The sequence below is a fragment of the Echinops telfairi genome, unplaced genomic scaffold (assembly GCF_000313985.2).
Source record: "Echinops telfairi isolate 266 unplaced genomic scaffold, ASM31398v2 ScPeMD7_7458;HRSCAF=8496, whole genome shotgun sequence".
Lineage (NCBI taxonomy): Eukaryota > Metazoa > Chordata > Mammalia > Afrosoricida > Tenrecidae > Echinops > Echinops telfairi.
In genome coordinates, this window is record NW_022111358.1 from 48,157,570 (window position 1) to 48,170,080 (window position 12,511).

Consider the following 12,511-nt stretch of genomic DNA (forward strand, 5'->3'; position numbering starts at 1 on the left):
TGCCCATGTGCGCAGCCTGGGAAAGTGGTCTGTTGCCTGTGTGCCTGGCCCAGAGAGGTGCCCAACTGCCCATGGGCCTGCCCTGGGGAGGTGCCAGGTGCCCACACGCCATCCCAGGGAGATGCCCGGCCACCAGTGTACCCATCCCGGGAGGTGCCCGGCACCTTGTCCTCAATCTCTCTGGCCGTGTGCTTGGTGATCTCCAAGTTCTCCACCAGGGCCGTGTCCCCCAGGAAGTTCCCAGAGGCAGCCGACAGCCGGGCCAGCAGCGAGTCCTCCAGCTCCTTCAGGACGATCTTGAACTCGTTCTGGGACTTGGTGAGGTTCGCCTGCGCGGGCGGCAGAGGCCAGGGCGCAGCCTCAGGTGATCCTGGCCTCGCCCGAGGGGTGCGGGCCGGCAGTGGAGCTGCAACAGCCCTGGACCGGGCTGCGGGAAGTCATCGGGGCACGGGACCACGGTCATGTCATGGCCGCCCGCCGGCAGGCCCTCCCTCACCTTCAGTTGCTCCAGGTCCGGGCGCTCCTTGGCCACCACGGCGGCCAAGAGCTGGTCCTCCAGGCCGTCTCTGGTGACCAGGAAGTTGATGAGGGTGCACTGAGCCTGCATCTCGGGCTTGTAGTGGGGGTTGAAGTACTTGGTGTGCAGGATCAGGCGGAAATTGGGGTGGTATTCCACCTCCTTGTCGCCGATCTTAATGAACCTGGTGGGGGCGGGCGGAGGAAGGGGCTGCAGAGACACATAGGATGACGCCTCGCACCTGGGCGGGGCTCAAGGGCCTGTCTTTCAGATCACCTTTATCAGCCAGTCACCTTCCTGCCTGGGGTCTGTTGGCTCTTGACAAAGCCGCACGTTGTGCATAGATGTCTTGTCTTCAGTTGGCCCCAGTTGTGTCTACTGTCGTGTGGCTGTTTGTCATCATGCTCAGCAGTGTGTTTATGCCTCATATTGGGGTCCTTCATTTTGTCCCCCTATTTCTTCACTGGTGGTCTTAACAATTGTGTGGTTTCTATTTGGGTCTTTGATCCATCTTGAATTTGTTTTTGCACATGGCCTTCAGGATGTGTAGCCTCCAGAAGTTACGCTAGACTTCTAGAATTTATGCCAAGCTCCTAGAACTTATGGAAGGCTTCTAGGATTTATTCAAGCTCTCCAGAATTTATGCGAGGCCTCTAGGATTTATTCAAGCTCTCCGGAACTTACACAAGGTCTCCAGACTTTGTGAGCTCTTCAGAACAGGTGGTTCCAGAGGGACAGAAAGCAGGCTGGTGGTTGCCAGGGAGCAGTTGTGGGAAGAGGGAGCAGCAGGGATGGGGCCTCGTTGCTTTCTTGGTCTGGGGTGTCTCGTAATGGGGCATAAAGGTGCTCTGGAACCAGATGGCGCTGGAGGGCATTGCAGCATTGCAAACGCACCGAATGCCGCTGCATCGCTCACTCTAAAATGATTATTTTCGTGTCAGGTGAGTTTCAACAAAATGAAAATTAAACAACGGGGTGCAGGCTCCGGATCTGCAAGGTGCAGGGAGAGAGGAAGAAGGCCACCACACCCAGGACCCCTGCCCAGAGGCATTCCCAGTCGGGCCTGGCCCCACAATTTCCCGTTCGCCCGCTGGGTGCTGGGGGGTCCCTACAGACTGGCTAGCTCCTTCAGGAACCCCCTCCCAGTGGACGGCGGGTGAGCAGAGGGAAACAAGCACAACCAAAGCAGACCCTCTGCCCTGGGGTCGATTTCGACTCCGCTGAAGCTGGACATTGGTACAGGAACAGGATCACTCCCTCACCCCTGTAGAACGGCTGGTGGGATTGAACCTCCAGCCTTGCGGTTAGCGGCCCAACACTTAACCTACAGCGTCACCAAAGGAAGCCACTGCACGACGGCCACGCCTCACCTTCCCTTTTTGATCGTGTTCCTGCCCAGCAGAGGGTCCAGCACGGGGTCCACGGTCTCGCTGATGTTCTCGATGAGCAGGGTGTCCCCCTCTGAGATGGCCTGCTCGATGATGTCCAGGTAGCTGCGGGCACACCAGGACGGGCTGAGCGACTGCCGACAGGACAAACCCAAACCACACCTGCTGCTCTGCAGTGGGCTCGGTCACAGAGCGGGCCCGACAGCACTCCCGGGCCGTGCTCTCTGTGGGTGGAGATCGCCAGGTCTTGCTTATGGCACTGCGGGCAAGTTTGAGCCACCAACCCTTTGGTGATCAGCTGCGTGTGAGCTCTCGGCACCACCCTGGACCTTGTATGTAGGATGCAGTGACCAGGAAACCGCACGAGAGAGGGGACCAAGAGGCAGACAGCGCACCTCCCCTCCCAGCAACCTGCCCTTGCCCAGGAGCAGAGGGCTTTGCGGCAGGTCGCCTGGGTGGCCTGATGGGGGTCAGGGGGAGCCTGGAAGTGCTCTGCCCGCTCCGATTCCCCCTGGCATGTCATCGGGAGGGGCCAGTTCATGGAGAAGGACACACAACCCAAATCAAACTCATGGCCATCGAGTCCATGCCGACTCACAGCAAGCCCGTAGGTCGGACAGGGTAGCTCTGCCCCCGTGGGTTCTCGAGGCGCTAATGCTTTATGGCCTTGGAAAGCTTCCTCTTTCTCCCGAGGAGCAGCTGGTGGGTTTGAACTGAGGATCTTAGGTTAGCGGCCCAGTGCGTACCCGCTAGGCCACCAGGGCTGCAGGAGACAGACACCAGGCTCGGTCAAGTCAGGGCTCACCGAGGAAGGAGGCTCTCAGTGAGAGGCCTTGGGGCATGGCAGCCAGATGGGCACTCACACAGCACTGGCTGGGAGGATGGCGCTGCGGGGCCAGCAGTGTTTCCTTCTATGGCATGTGGGTGGGGTCACTGTGGGTTGGAGTCCAGTGATGGCACCCACCACCACCACGCTGCGAAAACAGCCTGCAGAGAGGTGAAAGTCCCCCGAGGCTCCGCAGCCAGCAGGAGGCCCAGCCTGACTTGAGCCCCTTCCGGATGATAAGGGGACCGGTTGCTGGGCGGCCAATCTGTGCCCTCTAGACAGGCACTTTCCAGCCCAGTCACCTGCTGGTGAGCTGCTGGGCGGGGGTGGGGGGGGCAGGAGCCTCCTCCAGAGCCTTCAGAGGAACCCTGGTGGTGCAGTAGGTATGCACAGGTCGTGGGGTTGAACCCACTAGCTGGACAGAGACGGCAGCCTGTTTGTTAGGTGTGTGCTTTCAGAAGCCTCTGCACGGGGCACTTGGATGCTGTGAGTCAGATCCCACGTGAGGGCAGTGGGTTCGAGTTTTAGAGGCTCCAGGGGGCGAGTGAGAGGTCCTGGCCCTGCTGATACCCTGCACTGAGACCTTGGCCTCCAGAGCTGGGAGGGGGCACATCGCCGTCATGTGAGGGCACCGGCTGTAGTGGGGTGTCATGGGAGCCCCAGAAATTAGCTCGGGGGTGTGTGTGTGTGTGGGAAGAGCTGGGTGCAGTGTGTGTGTATAATAGACATATGCACATATGCATAGATGCATGCACACACAAATAGACACATGCAGGCACATATACAACACATGTATACACACAAGAACATACATGCAAGACACAAATACCACGTGCACACACACACGTGCACATGCCTATACCCATGTGCAGGTATGCACACACACACATGTACTCACATGTTCACACACACACGCACAGATATCCACCCCTCAGCGACCCCAGGCATTCCTTCCCAGGCAGACCGCCTCATTTTTCTCCCTCAGAGCAGCTGGTGGGTTTGCAGTTAGTTCAACACTCAGCACTACAGGACAGCACCAAGAGGTGCTGACAGACACATGTGCATGTAGATGAGCCCTGGTGAGGTGGTTACACACTGGGTCTCCCACCACAAGCTCAATAGTTCAAGACCACCAGCCGCTTTGAGGTAGCTACACGAGGCTTTCTACTCCCGTGAAGAGCTACAGTGTCAGAAACCCATGCGGGGGCAGCTTTACTCTGCCCGAATATGGATATATACACACACATACACACAACACATACATGCATACACACGCATACACACATACACATCTATATACACACAGGAGAGGGTTTATATACATACACACATATGTGCATATACACACATGTATATGCACATGAGAGGGCTTATATACATACACACATGAAGGCTTCAAAAAAATTTACGGAAAAGTTGAATCACATAAACGATGTTGGAACATTCCCATGAGCGGTTTAAAGTCTGTGTGTGTGTGTCCTTTTCATTTTAACATTGTTACCATATACATATATGCATACAATTAAAATGACAATCTGACAGTGAGAACGTGGAGTTTAAGAAGTGTGAAAAGGAGGAGAGCTGAGTTTGAGGTCTGTCCCTCAGGCTCAACGCCCCAGGCCCCCCCCCCCCCAGCAAGGACCAGCTCGGTCGCCGGCTCCTGCAAAATGGGGTTCAAAGGGGCCCCAGATGGCTCTTCCCTGCCCTCCGCCGCCGCCCCACCGAGGCCAGCCCCGCGCAGCCCCGCCCTGCGCACGCACCTCTTCTGGCCCAGGCGGATGGCTTTCAGCTCTTTCCCGTACTTGTTCTTGATCCACTTGACGCCCTGCAGCTGCGCGTCCACGATGAGGGGCCAGCGCTCCGTGTTGCACAGGATGGTGGCGTTCTCGGTGGACATGCGGTCGCTGGGGAGGCCCTGGTTGTTCCAGGTGGCCACGTCGGCATCGTCCGTCAGCAGTGTCAGGGGGTCCAGGCCTTCCGTGATGGGGATGGGGACCTGCGGGTGCATGGATTGAGTCGATTCCGACGCGCAGGGGCTGTGGACACACGGGTCTTCTGAGACTGGACATCGTGAGAGAGGCGGGCTGCCGCATCCACTGCGCCACCAGGGATCCGTGTTGGTGCCGGGCTCGCCCCTGTGCTGGCTCTGACCTCGCTCGGGCCGCAGTGGCTGTGTGGCCGGCCTCAGCGATGGGGGCCACTTCCGGAGCCCTGCACGGCCGGGTCTGGGTGCACCCCGCCTGCCGGCACGTGTGGCTCCGGGGCCTCACCTTGAGTTGATTGATGTAGGGGACCCAGTATTTGTCCATGAGGTCGTTGCGGTACTTCTTGGTGAAGTAGCCCACGTACGATACAAAGGCCGAGATGAGCAGCACATCCCCGCACAGGGTCACCCCCTGCTTCTTGAAGTTCTCCACCGACTCCGCCCAGCGCACGTTTTCCGACGCCAGGCCCCCCACCAGCCTGCAACGGGAGCCCCCGGTCAGGCACGTGTGTGCGTGGGCGTGTGTGGCCAGGAGGGGCGCTCCACCAGGGAGCCCTCCGACCTCAGAGTGTGCAGATCTCTGGCGTGCCGAGTACTCCCTTGGCTCGGTGGTTCGACAGAGAACACCATGGGGCATGTTTTCAGAAATCAAACGTCTGTGGCCACCTCCCCAAACCTGCGTGGAGGAAGTCCACCGGCGCCATCTTCCCCAACAGCGAGAAGCGGCTCCCGCCTCGGGTCACCTGGGCACTCTCCCCGTGTTAAAGACATCCCCACTCGGTGTGAGCTAGCTAGACCGTCAGCTCCCGGTCCCCGGAAGGATGTCTGCTGTGCTGCCAGGTCTGCTTGGGAACCCACAGCAACTCCTGGCTCTGCCCGTCAGGATGTGCCCCTCCCCCACCTCGCCTGAGCTGACTTCCCAGGGTAACCCCTGGCACAGGAGGGGTGGGAACCATGGTGACCCCAGAGTGGCCTGGCGTCCAGTGGCTGGTTCAGGAGGCAGTAGATTGCCAGGCCTTTCTTCCGGGGCACCTCTGCATTGGACTGGAACCCCAACTTAGTGAGCCGAGCCCAGGGTGTTTACTGTCTACACCATCCAGGGAGGCCAGGAAGGTCTGGGCATGGACACACAGACACACAGACACAGACACACACACACACACACACACACGAGGGATGCAGCCTCCAGCCAAGGGCTGTGGCGAGCTGGTACCAGGACCTGGTAGAGAGGCAATGGATGGGCTCCCTGGAAACTTCCAGAAGCAAGCAGCCCTGCCCTCACAGCTGAGAGAACAAGCTCCCATTGTCTGAAGACCCCGACAGCTCCAGGAAGCTGACACAGGGATCCGGAAGCCAAAGCCGCATGCTCCTTGCACCTGGAAACCGAACCCCGACCTTGGGTGGATGCCGACCCAGACAGGCTCTACCTAGGGTTCCAGTCTTTGTGAGAGTGGATGGCCTCAACGCTCTTCCCCAGAGCGGCTGGTGGGATTGAACTGGCAACCTTGTGGTTAGCAGCTCAAACGCTTTGCCCACAGTGCCGCCGGGTCTCCTGGGAGGGCCTGGGCTTAGTCCCTCCATTCCTCCAAGGGGCGTGTGGCCAGGGCAGGGGAGGGCTACCTGTTGGCCAGGGAGATGACCCTGTTGGTGGCGTCCGCCTCCTGCTGACACTTGATCTTCTCGGCCGTGGCCTTCTCAAAGGCGGACGTCAGAGTGCTCAGGTTGGCATTGAGCTCCTGGAAAGCAACAGGGCGGGAGGGCCTCAAGTGGGGCCACGGTAGTGAACCGTGAGGCCAGCAGTTTGAGCCCACCAGCCGCTTCATCGGAGAAAGACGAGGCGGACGCTCCTGCTCATGTAGCTTCCGACACTGGAGGCAGGACGGCTCCGAGTTGGGACTGGTCCATGTTAATGGCAGTGGGCTTGGGATTTGGGGCAGTACCTAAATGTAAGGGCCCCTGGTGGTGCAGCGGGTTAGGCTACAAGGTCTGTGGTTCGAGCTCACTAGCCACCCTGAGGGAGAACAATGAGGCTCCCCGCGCCCATAAAGGCTGAGAGCTTCAGAAACCCAAGGGGGCGGTTCTGCCCTGTCCAGTAGAGTGTCTGAGTCTACGGCCGAGTGTGGACAGTAAGGGTAACCATCGGGGCGTCCCTGGGTGGCATCCCTAGCTCCTCACTCAGCAGGCTAGACTGAGGGAAGGGGGCCCAGGTGGTAGCACTCACGGCGATCTTGTTTTTGATCCGGGACAGCTTCTCCTGGGCCTCGGCCAGCTCCGCGTTGGCCTCCTCCAGGGCCTGCCTCTTGGGGGCCACGTCGCAGTAGACCTCGTAGAAGCGCACGATGTTGATGCACCAGGAGCACAGGCCAGCTGCCGCCGTGGACTTGGAGCGGATGAACTCGGGGTCGAACGTGGGGTTGCCTTGGTAGGGCCTGCGGGGTGGGGCAGAAGGTGCTGATGGGTGGGACCCAGCAGGATGCAACCCTGGGGTCCTCGTCCTCCACTGCCCCCAGCTCTGGGGCTCTGCCTACCGGCTACTAACACTGATGGGTTTGTTTGGTATCTTAACCTCACTCCCTCCCCATCCCCTGCACCCCAACCCTGCGGGAAATCGGGCCTACTGCCAGCACTGAGACACCCCATCCCCCTACCCCCGATACCATCTTTAGGTCACTTGACCACCATGCAAGAAGTGTGAATCTAGAATAACCGGAAATCCTTCCCACACAAGATGGACCGTGCCTAAGGATGGAACACCTGGGCACTGCTGTGGGTGCCCTAGCGTCCGTTTGGACCGAGAGACCCTGTGCACAACAGAAGGAAACACTGCCCAGTCTGGCCGGTCCTGCCCCCCTTCACAATTGTTCCTGTGCTTGAGCAGACAGACGCGGTCGCTGTGTCCATCCATCTCGTGAGGGCCTTCATTTTCTTCCGCTGCCCGCTACCAGCGTGACGTCCTTCTCCAGGGACGGGCCTCTCTGCTGCACGGTTGAGCGCCCCGGCCCGAGGGGCCCGTCCTCCGTCCTCCGGCACTATTGCCGACCGTGGTCTGCTTCCATCCCTAGGCCTGCAGGAGCTGACCATGTTCCGGAGCTCCCCTTAAAGTTGTCAGCGGCTCCTTCCTTGAAGTGGGCGGCCGAGCCCTTCTTTGTCTGTCCCTACGCCTGGGGGCTCCGCAGAAGCCTCGTCATGCCGGGTGACCCTGCTGGCACTTGAAATGCCAGGGACAGACCTTCCAGCATCACAGCTACACACGAGCCAGCACAGGAGGGCACACCGACAGGTAAATGGTGGAGGGACCGGTCCTGGCCCTTCTGATTCGGCACACCCATGGGAAATTCGAGAGAAACGACACGACATTCACTTTCAAAAAGAACCTTTCAAGGTTGCCCCTGAAGCGCAGCACCACTGGTGACAGGCACACATGCCATCGAGATGCACCGGTGATGCCGTCGGCGTCAGGCGCTGTCCAGTGGGCTCGGACTCACAGAGACCTCGCAGCCTGGGTGTCCGTTCATCTCCACGAGGGCCGTCCTTTTGTTGCTGCCCCTCCACTTGACCAAGCAGGGTGTCCTTCCTCAGGGACTGGTCTCTCCTGAGGACACGTCCAAAGGACCTGAGTCCGAGTCTGGCCACGCAGGCCTCTACGGAGCCTTCTGGCCGGCCTCCTTCCCAGACGGATCAGTCTGTTTGCAGTTTTGGCGCTCTTCGCCAACACCGTCCTTCTTCTCTCGGCAGTGTCCGACTTTCAGACGCATAGTAGGGCAACTGAAAAGACCATGACTTGGACCAGGTGTGTCTTCAAAGGTTTTCAGACTTGGCTCTGAGAGAGGCCTTGTGCTGCAGCAGCACACGTACCCCCTGCGGCGTGTCGCCCCATCTCTCGACCGCTGCTTGCATGAGCGTGGACCGTGGGCCCGCGCCGGATGAAACCTCCCTGGCGCAGCTTCAAGCTTCTCTCCGTTGTTTGCGGACGTGCCCGCTGGCTTCCTGGACACTGAGCTGTGACGCACACTGAGGGCCACGCCTCGTGATCACAGGTAACCCGAGTGTGGGAGTTGGACACAGAGGAAGGCGCGGGAGTTGGAAATAGGGCCCCGGTGATAGGAACGAGGCTGGAGCTGTGGGCACACAACCGTGGCTGCAGCAGGGGCCCAACAGCAGCAGCGATGGCGAGGTGGGCACGGGGCCAGGTGGTGCTCGGTTCGGCTGTGTACAGGGGTCGCTTAGAGTCGGGTCCTGTGCACCTGGTGGAGCCTTGGTGGCACCGTGGCTTAAGTACTTGGCTGCTAACCTTAAGGGTAGCACTTGGAACCCCCTGGCAGCTTTGGAAATCCTATGGGGGCATGAGGGGTTTCTGCTCTGCCCCCCAGGACTGGTAGGAGTCAGAATCCATTCCTGAACAGGTACAATGGACTGGACTTAGGTGAAGCAGATGCCCTTTGGTGACCTGGTTGGGCCCCTCCTACTCCCCACCCCCAATCCCCATCCAAGGGCTGAGGCTTGAAGATCTAGCACAGAGGTTTCCCAGGGAGAAGGTTTGACTTCAGGCTCTTGCCGGAGTTTTGGCTTCTCACCGGAAGTGTGGATTTGGGTCTACTCAGCCCAGGCCCCTCCCCACCCGGCTGGCATTTGGACTTGCACTGTGCTGGGGCCTGGCAGGCAGGGAGGACCCAGGAGACCGAGCGTGGGCGGCTGGACGTACTTAAAGGCCTTCAGGCAGGCCTCGGGGATGTGCTCCTTGTCGTACTTCTTTAGCGAGTCCAGGAAGGTGTCCACCTTGCCCATCATGATTTTGGCCGCCTTCCAGCTCTTGTCCTTGGGGATCTTGCCCCCTGGGGCTGTCAGGATCATGACGGCAGCCGTGACGTTGACCACGGCGTCTGGGGGGGACCCGAAGGACTTCAGTTCCGTCAGGTTGTTCTGCAAACGGGCAGAGGTGACAGCTTGGACATGGGCCTGGGGGCCAGCGGCAGGGGCCGCCCTGGCCCCCCACCACCCTGCTGGCTCCCTCGACCTTGTTCAGTGTGTCCAGGGCCTCCTGGGCTGCCAGCAGGGCTGGCTCTGCCTTGGCTAGGTCAGTCTCACATGCCTTCTGTTTCTCAGCGACGTTCTGGAAGGAGCCAGGTGGGCAGGTCAGCCCAAACTCCTCTGGGGTGGGGGTCAGGGGAGAGGGTATAGGGGCCCCAGACAACTCCCTGAAGGTGGCCTGAGGCCCAGTGAGTCCCCAGCAGCCAGTCCCTTCAGCCTCGTGTCCCTGCATCCCTGTAAGTTCATGCCAGCCCCCTTCTTCTCCCCACCTCCCTGCCTGTGCCGAGTCTCAGGGTGGAAGGAGGGACTGGGCTCTGGAAGGAGACTCATTCCTCCTTGGACTCAAGCCTCCCAGAGGAGGGGGACCCAGGGCCACTCAGGCCACCTGGCTCTGTGTCTTATTGTGTCTCCATATTGCTGTGTACCCCACCCCCGGGAACTGCCCATCGTGTGGTTTACCGAGGGCTATTGGCTCAGCCCCTCACCAAGGAGGCGAGGTCAGCTCTATTTATCGGTTCAACCCTGCACTCGTTCATTCACACACACCTGTTCATTCCTGCACTCGTTCATTCACTCATGCACACACCGTTCATTCCTACTCATTCATTCATTCATGCACACCCCCGTTTATTCCTGCACTCATTCATTCAAACACTCGCTTATCCCTGCACTCATTCATTCACACACACCTGTTCATTCCTGCACTCATTCATTCACTCATGCACACACCGTTCATTCCTACTCATTCATTCATTCACGCACACACCCGTTTATTCCTGCACTCATTCATTCAAACACACTCGTTTATCTCTGCACTCATTCATTCACACACACCCGTTCATTCCTGCACTCGTTCATTCACTCATGCACACACCGTTCATTCCTACTCATTCATTCATTCATTCATGCACACACCCGTTTATTCCTGCACACATCCATTCAAACACACTCGCTTATCCCTGCACTTATTCATTCACTCACACACACCCATTCATTCCTGCACACATCCGTTCACTCATGTACTCACTGATTCATCCATTCATTCTTGTACTCACTCATTGATGCGCTTGCTCATTCATTTGTTCACATTCTCCCATTTCTGCACTCATTCATTTAATGTGTGCATGCCTTCAGTCAGGCACTTATTCGTGCATCATTCATTCACTCACTCACTCCTGCAGTTATTCATTTGCTCACTCTCACTCGCTGATCCATCCATCCCTGCATCCATCCCTTCATTCCTGCACTTGCCGGTCCCTCCCACCGTTTGTCCACTGGCTCACCACATGGTCACACAGGTGACACACAGGTGACACAGAGGGAGCAGGTGGAGGGATGATAGACATGGATCCTGGGCTGTGCCCCCCGGTCTGGTTCTTGGTCATACCCCACACCAGCCAGGAACCTTTACACCAGGGCCCTGGGACTGCCTCAACCTGTGTGAGAGGCACTCCCTGGGAGCTTTGTCTGAGGACCCTAGGGTGCTTGGGAACCACAGGCCATCCAGCTACAAGGCAGCCCAAAGGTCCCTGGGGGCACTGGGTTGGAGGTTTGCCCCCGCACAGGGGCATCATGGAGGAAGCAGCCTGGCCACCTGCTTCCCTGAAGCAACTCCACATGACAGAGAGCTGCCCAAGGGTCTCCAGACCCCAATTCCTCTTCCTCTGCTCAGTGCCTGGCGGGCTCCGCCCACTGAGCTTTGGCTCAGCAGCCAGGCACCGAACTGTACCCCGGACTCCTTCCATGAAGATGACAACCCACAAACCCTCAGGAGCACCCCATGCTGTCACCAGGGGTCCCCAGAGTCACAGAGCCGCACGAAATCAAAGGCAGCCCTGAGCCAACAGGTCTTGGCGGGTCCTGGGAACCTGCGTTCCTCACAGGTCCTGGAGAGCACCTCTCTGGGGCCATGCTCCCTTTCGGCTGTGGGTGGGTGGGGGGCAGTGTCTCCGTGGCTCAGGTCCCACACACCTTGTTGATGACCTCGACCTTGGCTTCCTCCTCGTCAGCAATGGCTTTCTCCTTGCTGACCTTCTCCGTCTCCACACCCACCACCTGGATCAGCTTGTCAGCATTCTCATTTTTCTGCTTGAGCTCAGCCTCCTGCACGGCTAACTTGGCTTTCAGGTCATCCACCTGGGGGGCCGGGGAGATGGGAGAGCGGGGCTGCAGCCCTCCAAGCACTGCCCTCCGTGGGGACCCAGGTGAAGGCCCAGGGGCCACGTTTGGCAGAGTCTCCTCTGTCCAACGGAGGCCGCTCCTATTGGGTGACAACCGTGTACACAGGGCCAGAGCGCTCAGACGCAGAACTCACAGCGACCCTGTGCCACAGGGAGAACTGCTCAGATGGGCACCAGGAAAGGCTAACCATATCCCAGGGCTGCGGGCCCCTCTGGGCCCGTGCCACCTCAGGAGGGGATGCTCCGCCCTGTCCTCCCAGGTCATCACGTAAAATCCAGTGAGAACAGCCAAGCTGGACCCGAAGCCAGGCAGTGAGCATAGACTGGCTGGACCCAGGGGGTGGGGGTGGGCACGGACCCTCCATTTGTGGAGGAGGCAGCTTGGCAAAACGCACCAGGCTGCACTGGCCACACAAGGCTGAGCAATGCCTGGAGCAGCTGAGAAGCTGGGGGGCCTAGGAGGGCAGAACATGGTCCTGCGGGGACCCCGAATCCCCACCCCCAGCCTCCTGAACAGTGAGAGACATTCCTGCAGCTGACGCCCTCATGGGTCCCCCTGGTCAGTGAGCACCTGATAGCCTGCCCCCC

At 59.2% G+C, this 12,511-nt stretch overlaps 1 protein-coding gene across 1 annotated transcript in view; it reads right to left on the minus strand.

The window, feature by feature from the left end:
• DNAH17 (dynein axonemal heavy chain 17) overlaps positions 1–12,511 on the minus strand; it is a 100,853-nt gene that overhangs the window by 15,740 nt on the left and 72,602 nt on the right. The window contains exons 55-64 of the mRNA XM_030888141.2: positions 11,715–11,879; positions 9,730–9,825; positions 9,418–9,635; positions 6,937–7,144; positions 6,336–6,451; positions 5,002–5,194; positions 4,492–4,727; positions 1,888–2,010; positions 497–701; positions 165–329 (exon numbers count right to left, since the gene is read on the minus strand). Of these exons, the coding sequence (XP_030744001.2) occupies positions 165–329; positions 497–701; positions 1,888–2,010; positions 4,492–4,727; positions 5,002–5,194; positions 6,336–6,451; positions 6,937–7,144; positions 9,418–9,635; positions 9,730–9,825; positions 11,715–11,879 (1,725 nt within the window). The remainder of the gene's footprint in view (positions 1–164; positions 330–496; positions 702–1,887; positions 2,011–4,491; positions 4,728–5,001; positions 5,195–6,335; positions 6,452–6,936; positions 7,145–9,417; positions 9,636–9,729; positions 9,826–11,714; positions 11,880–12,511) is intronic.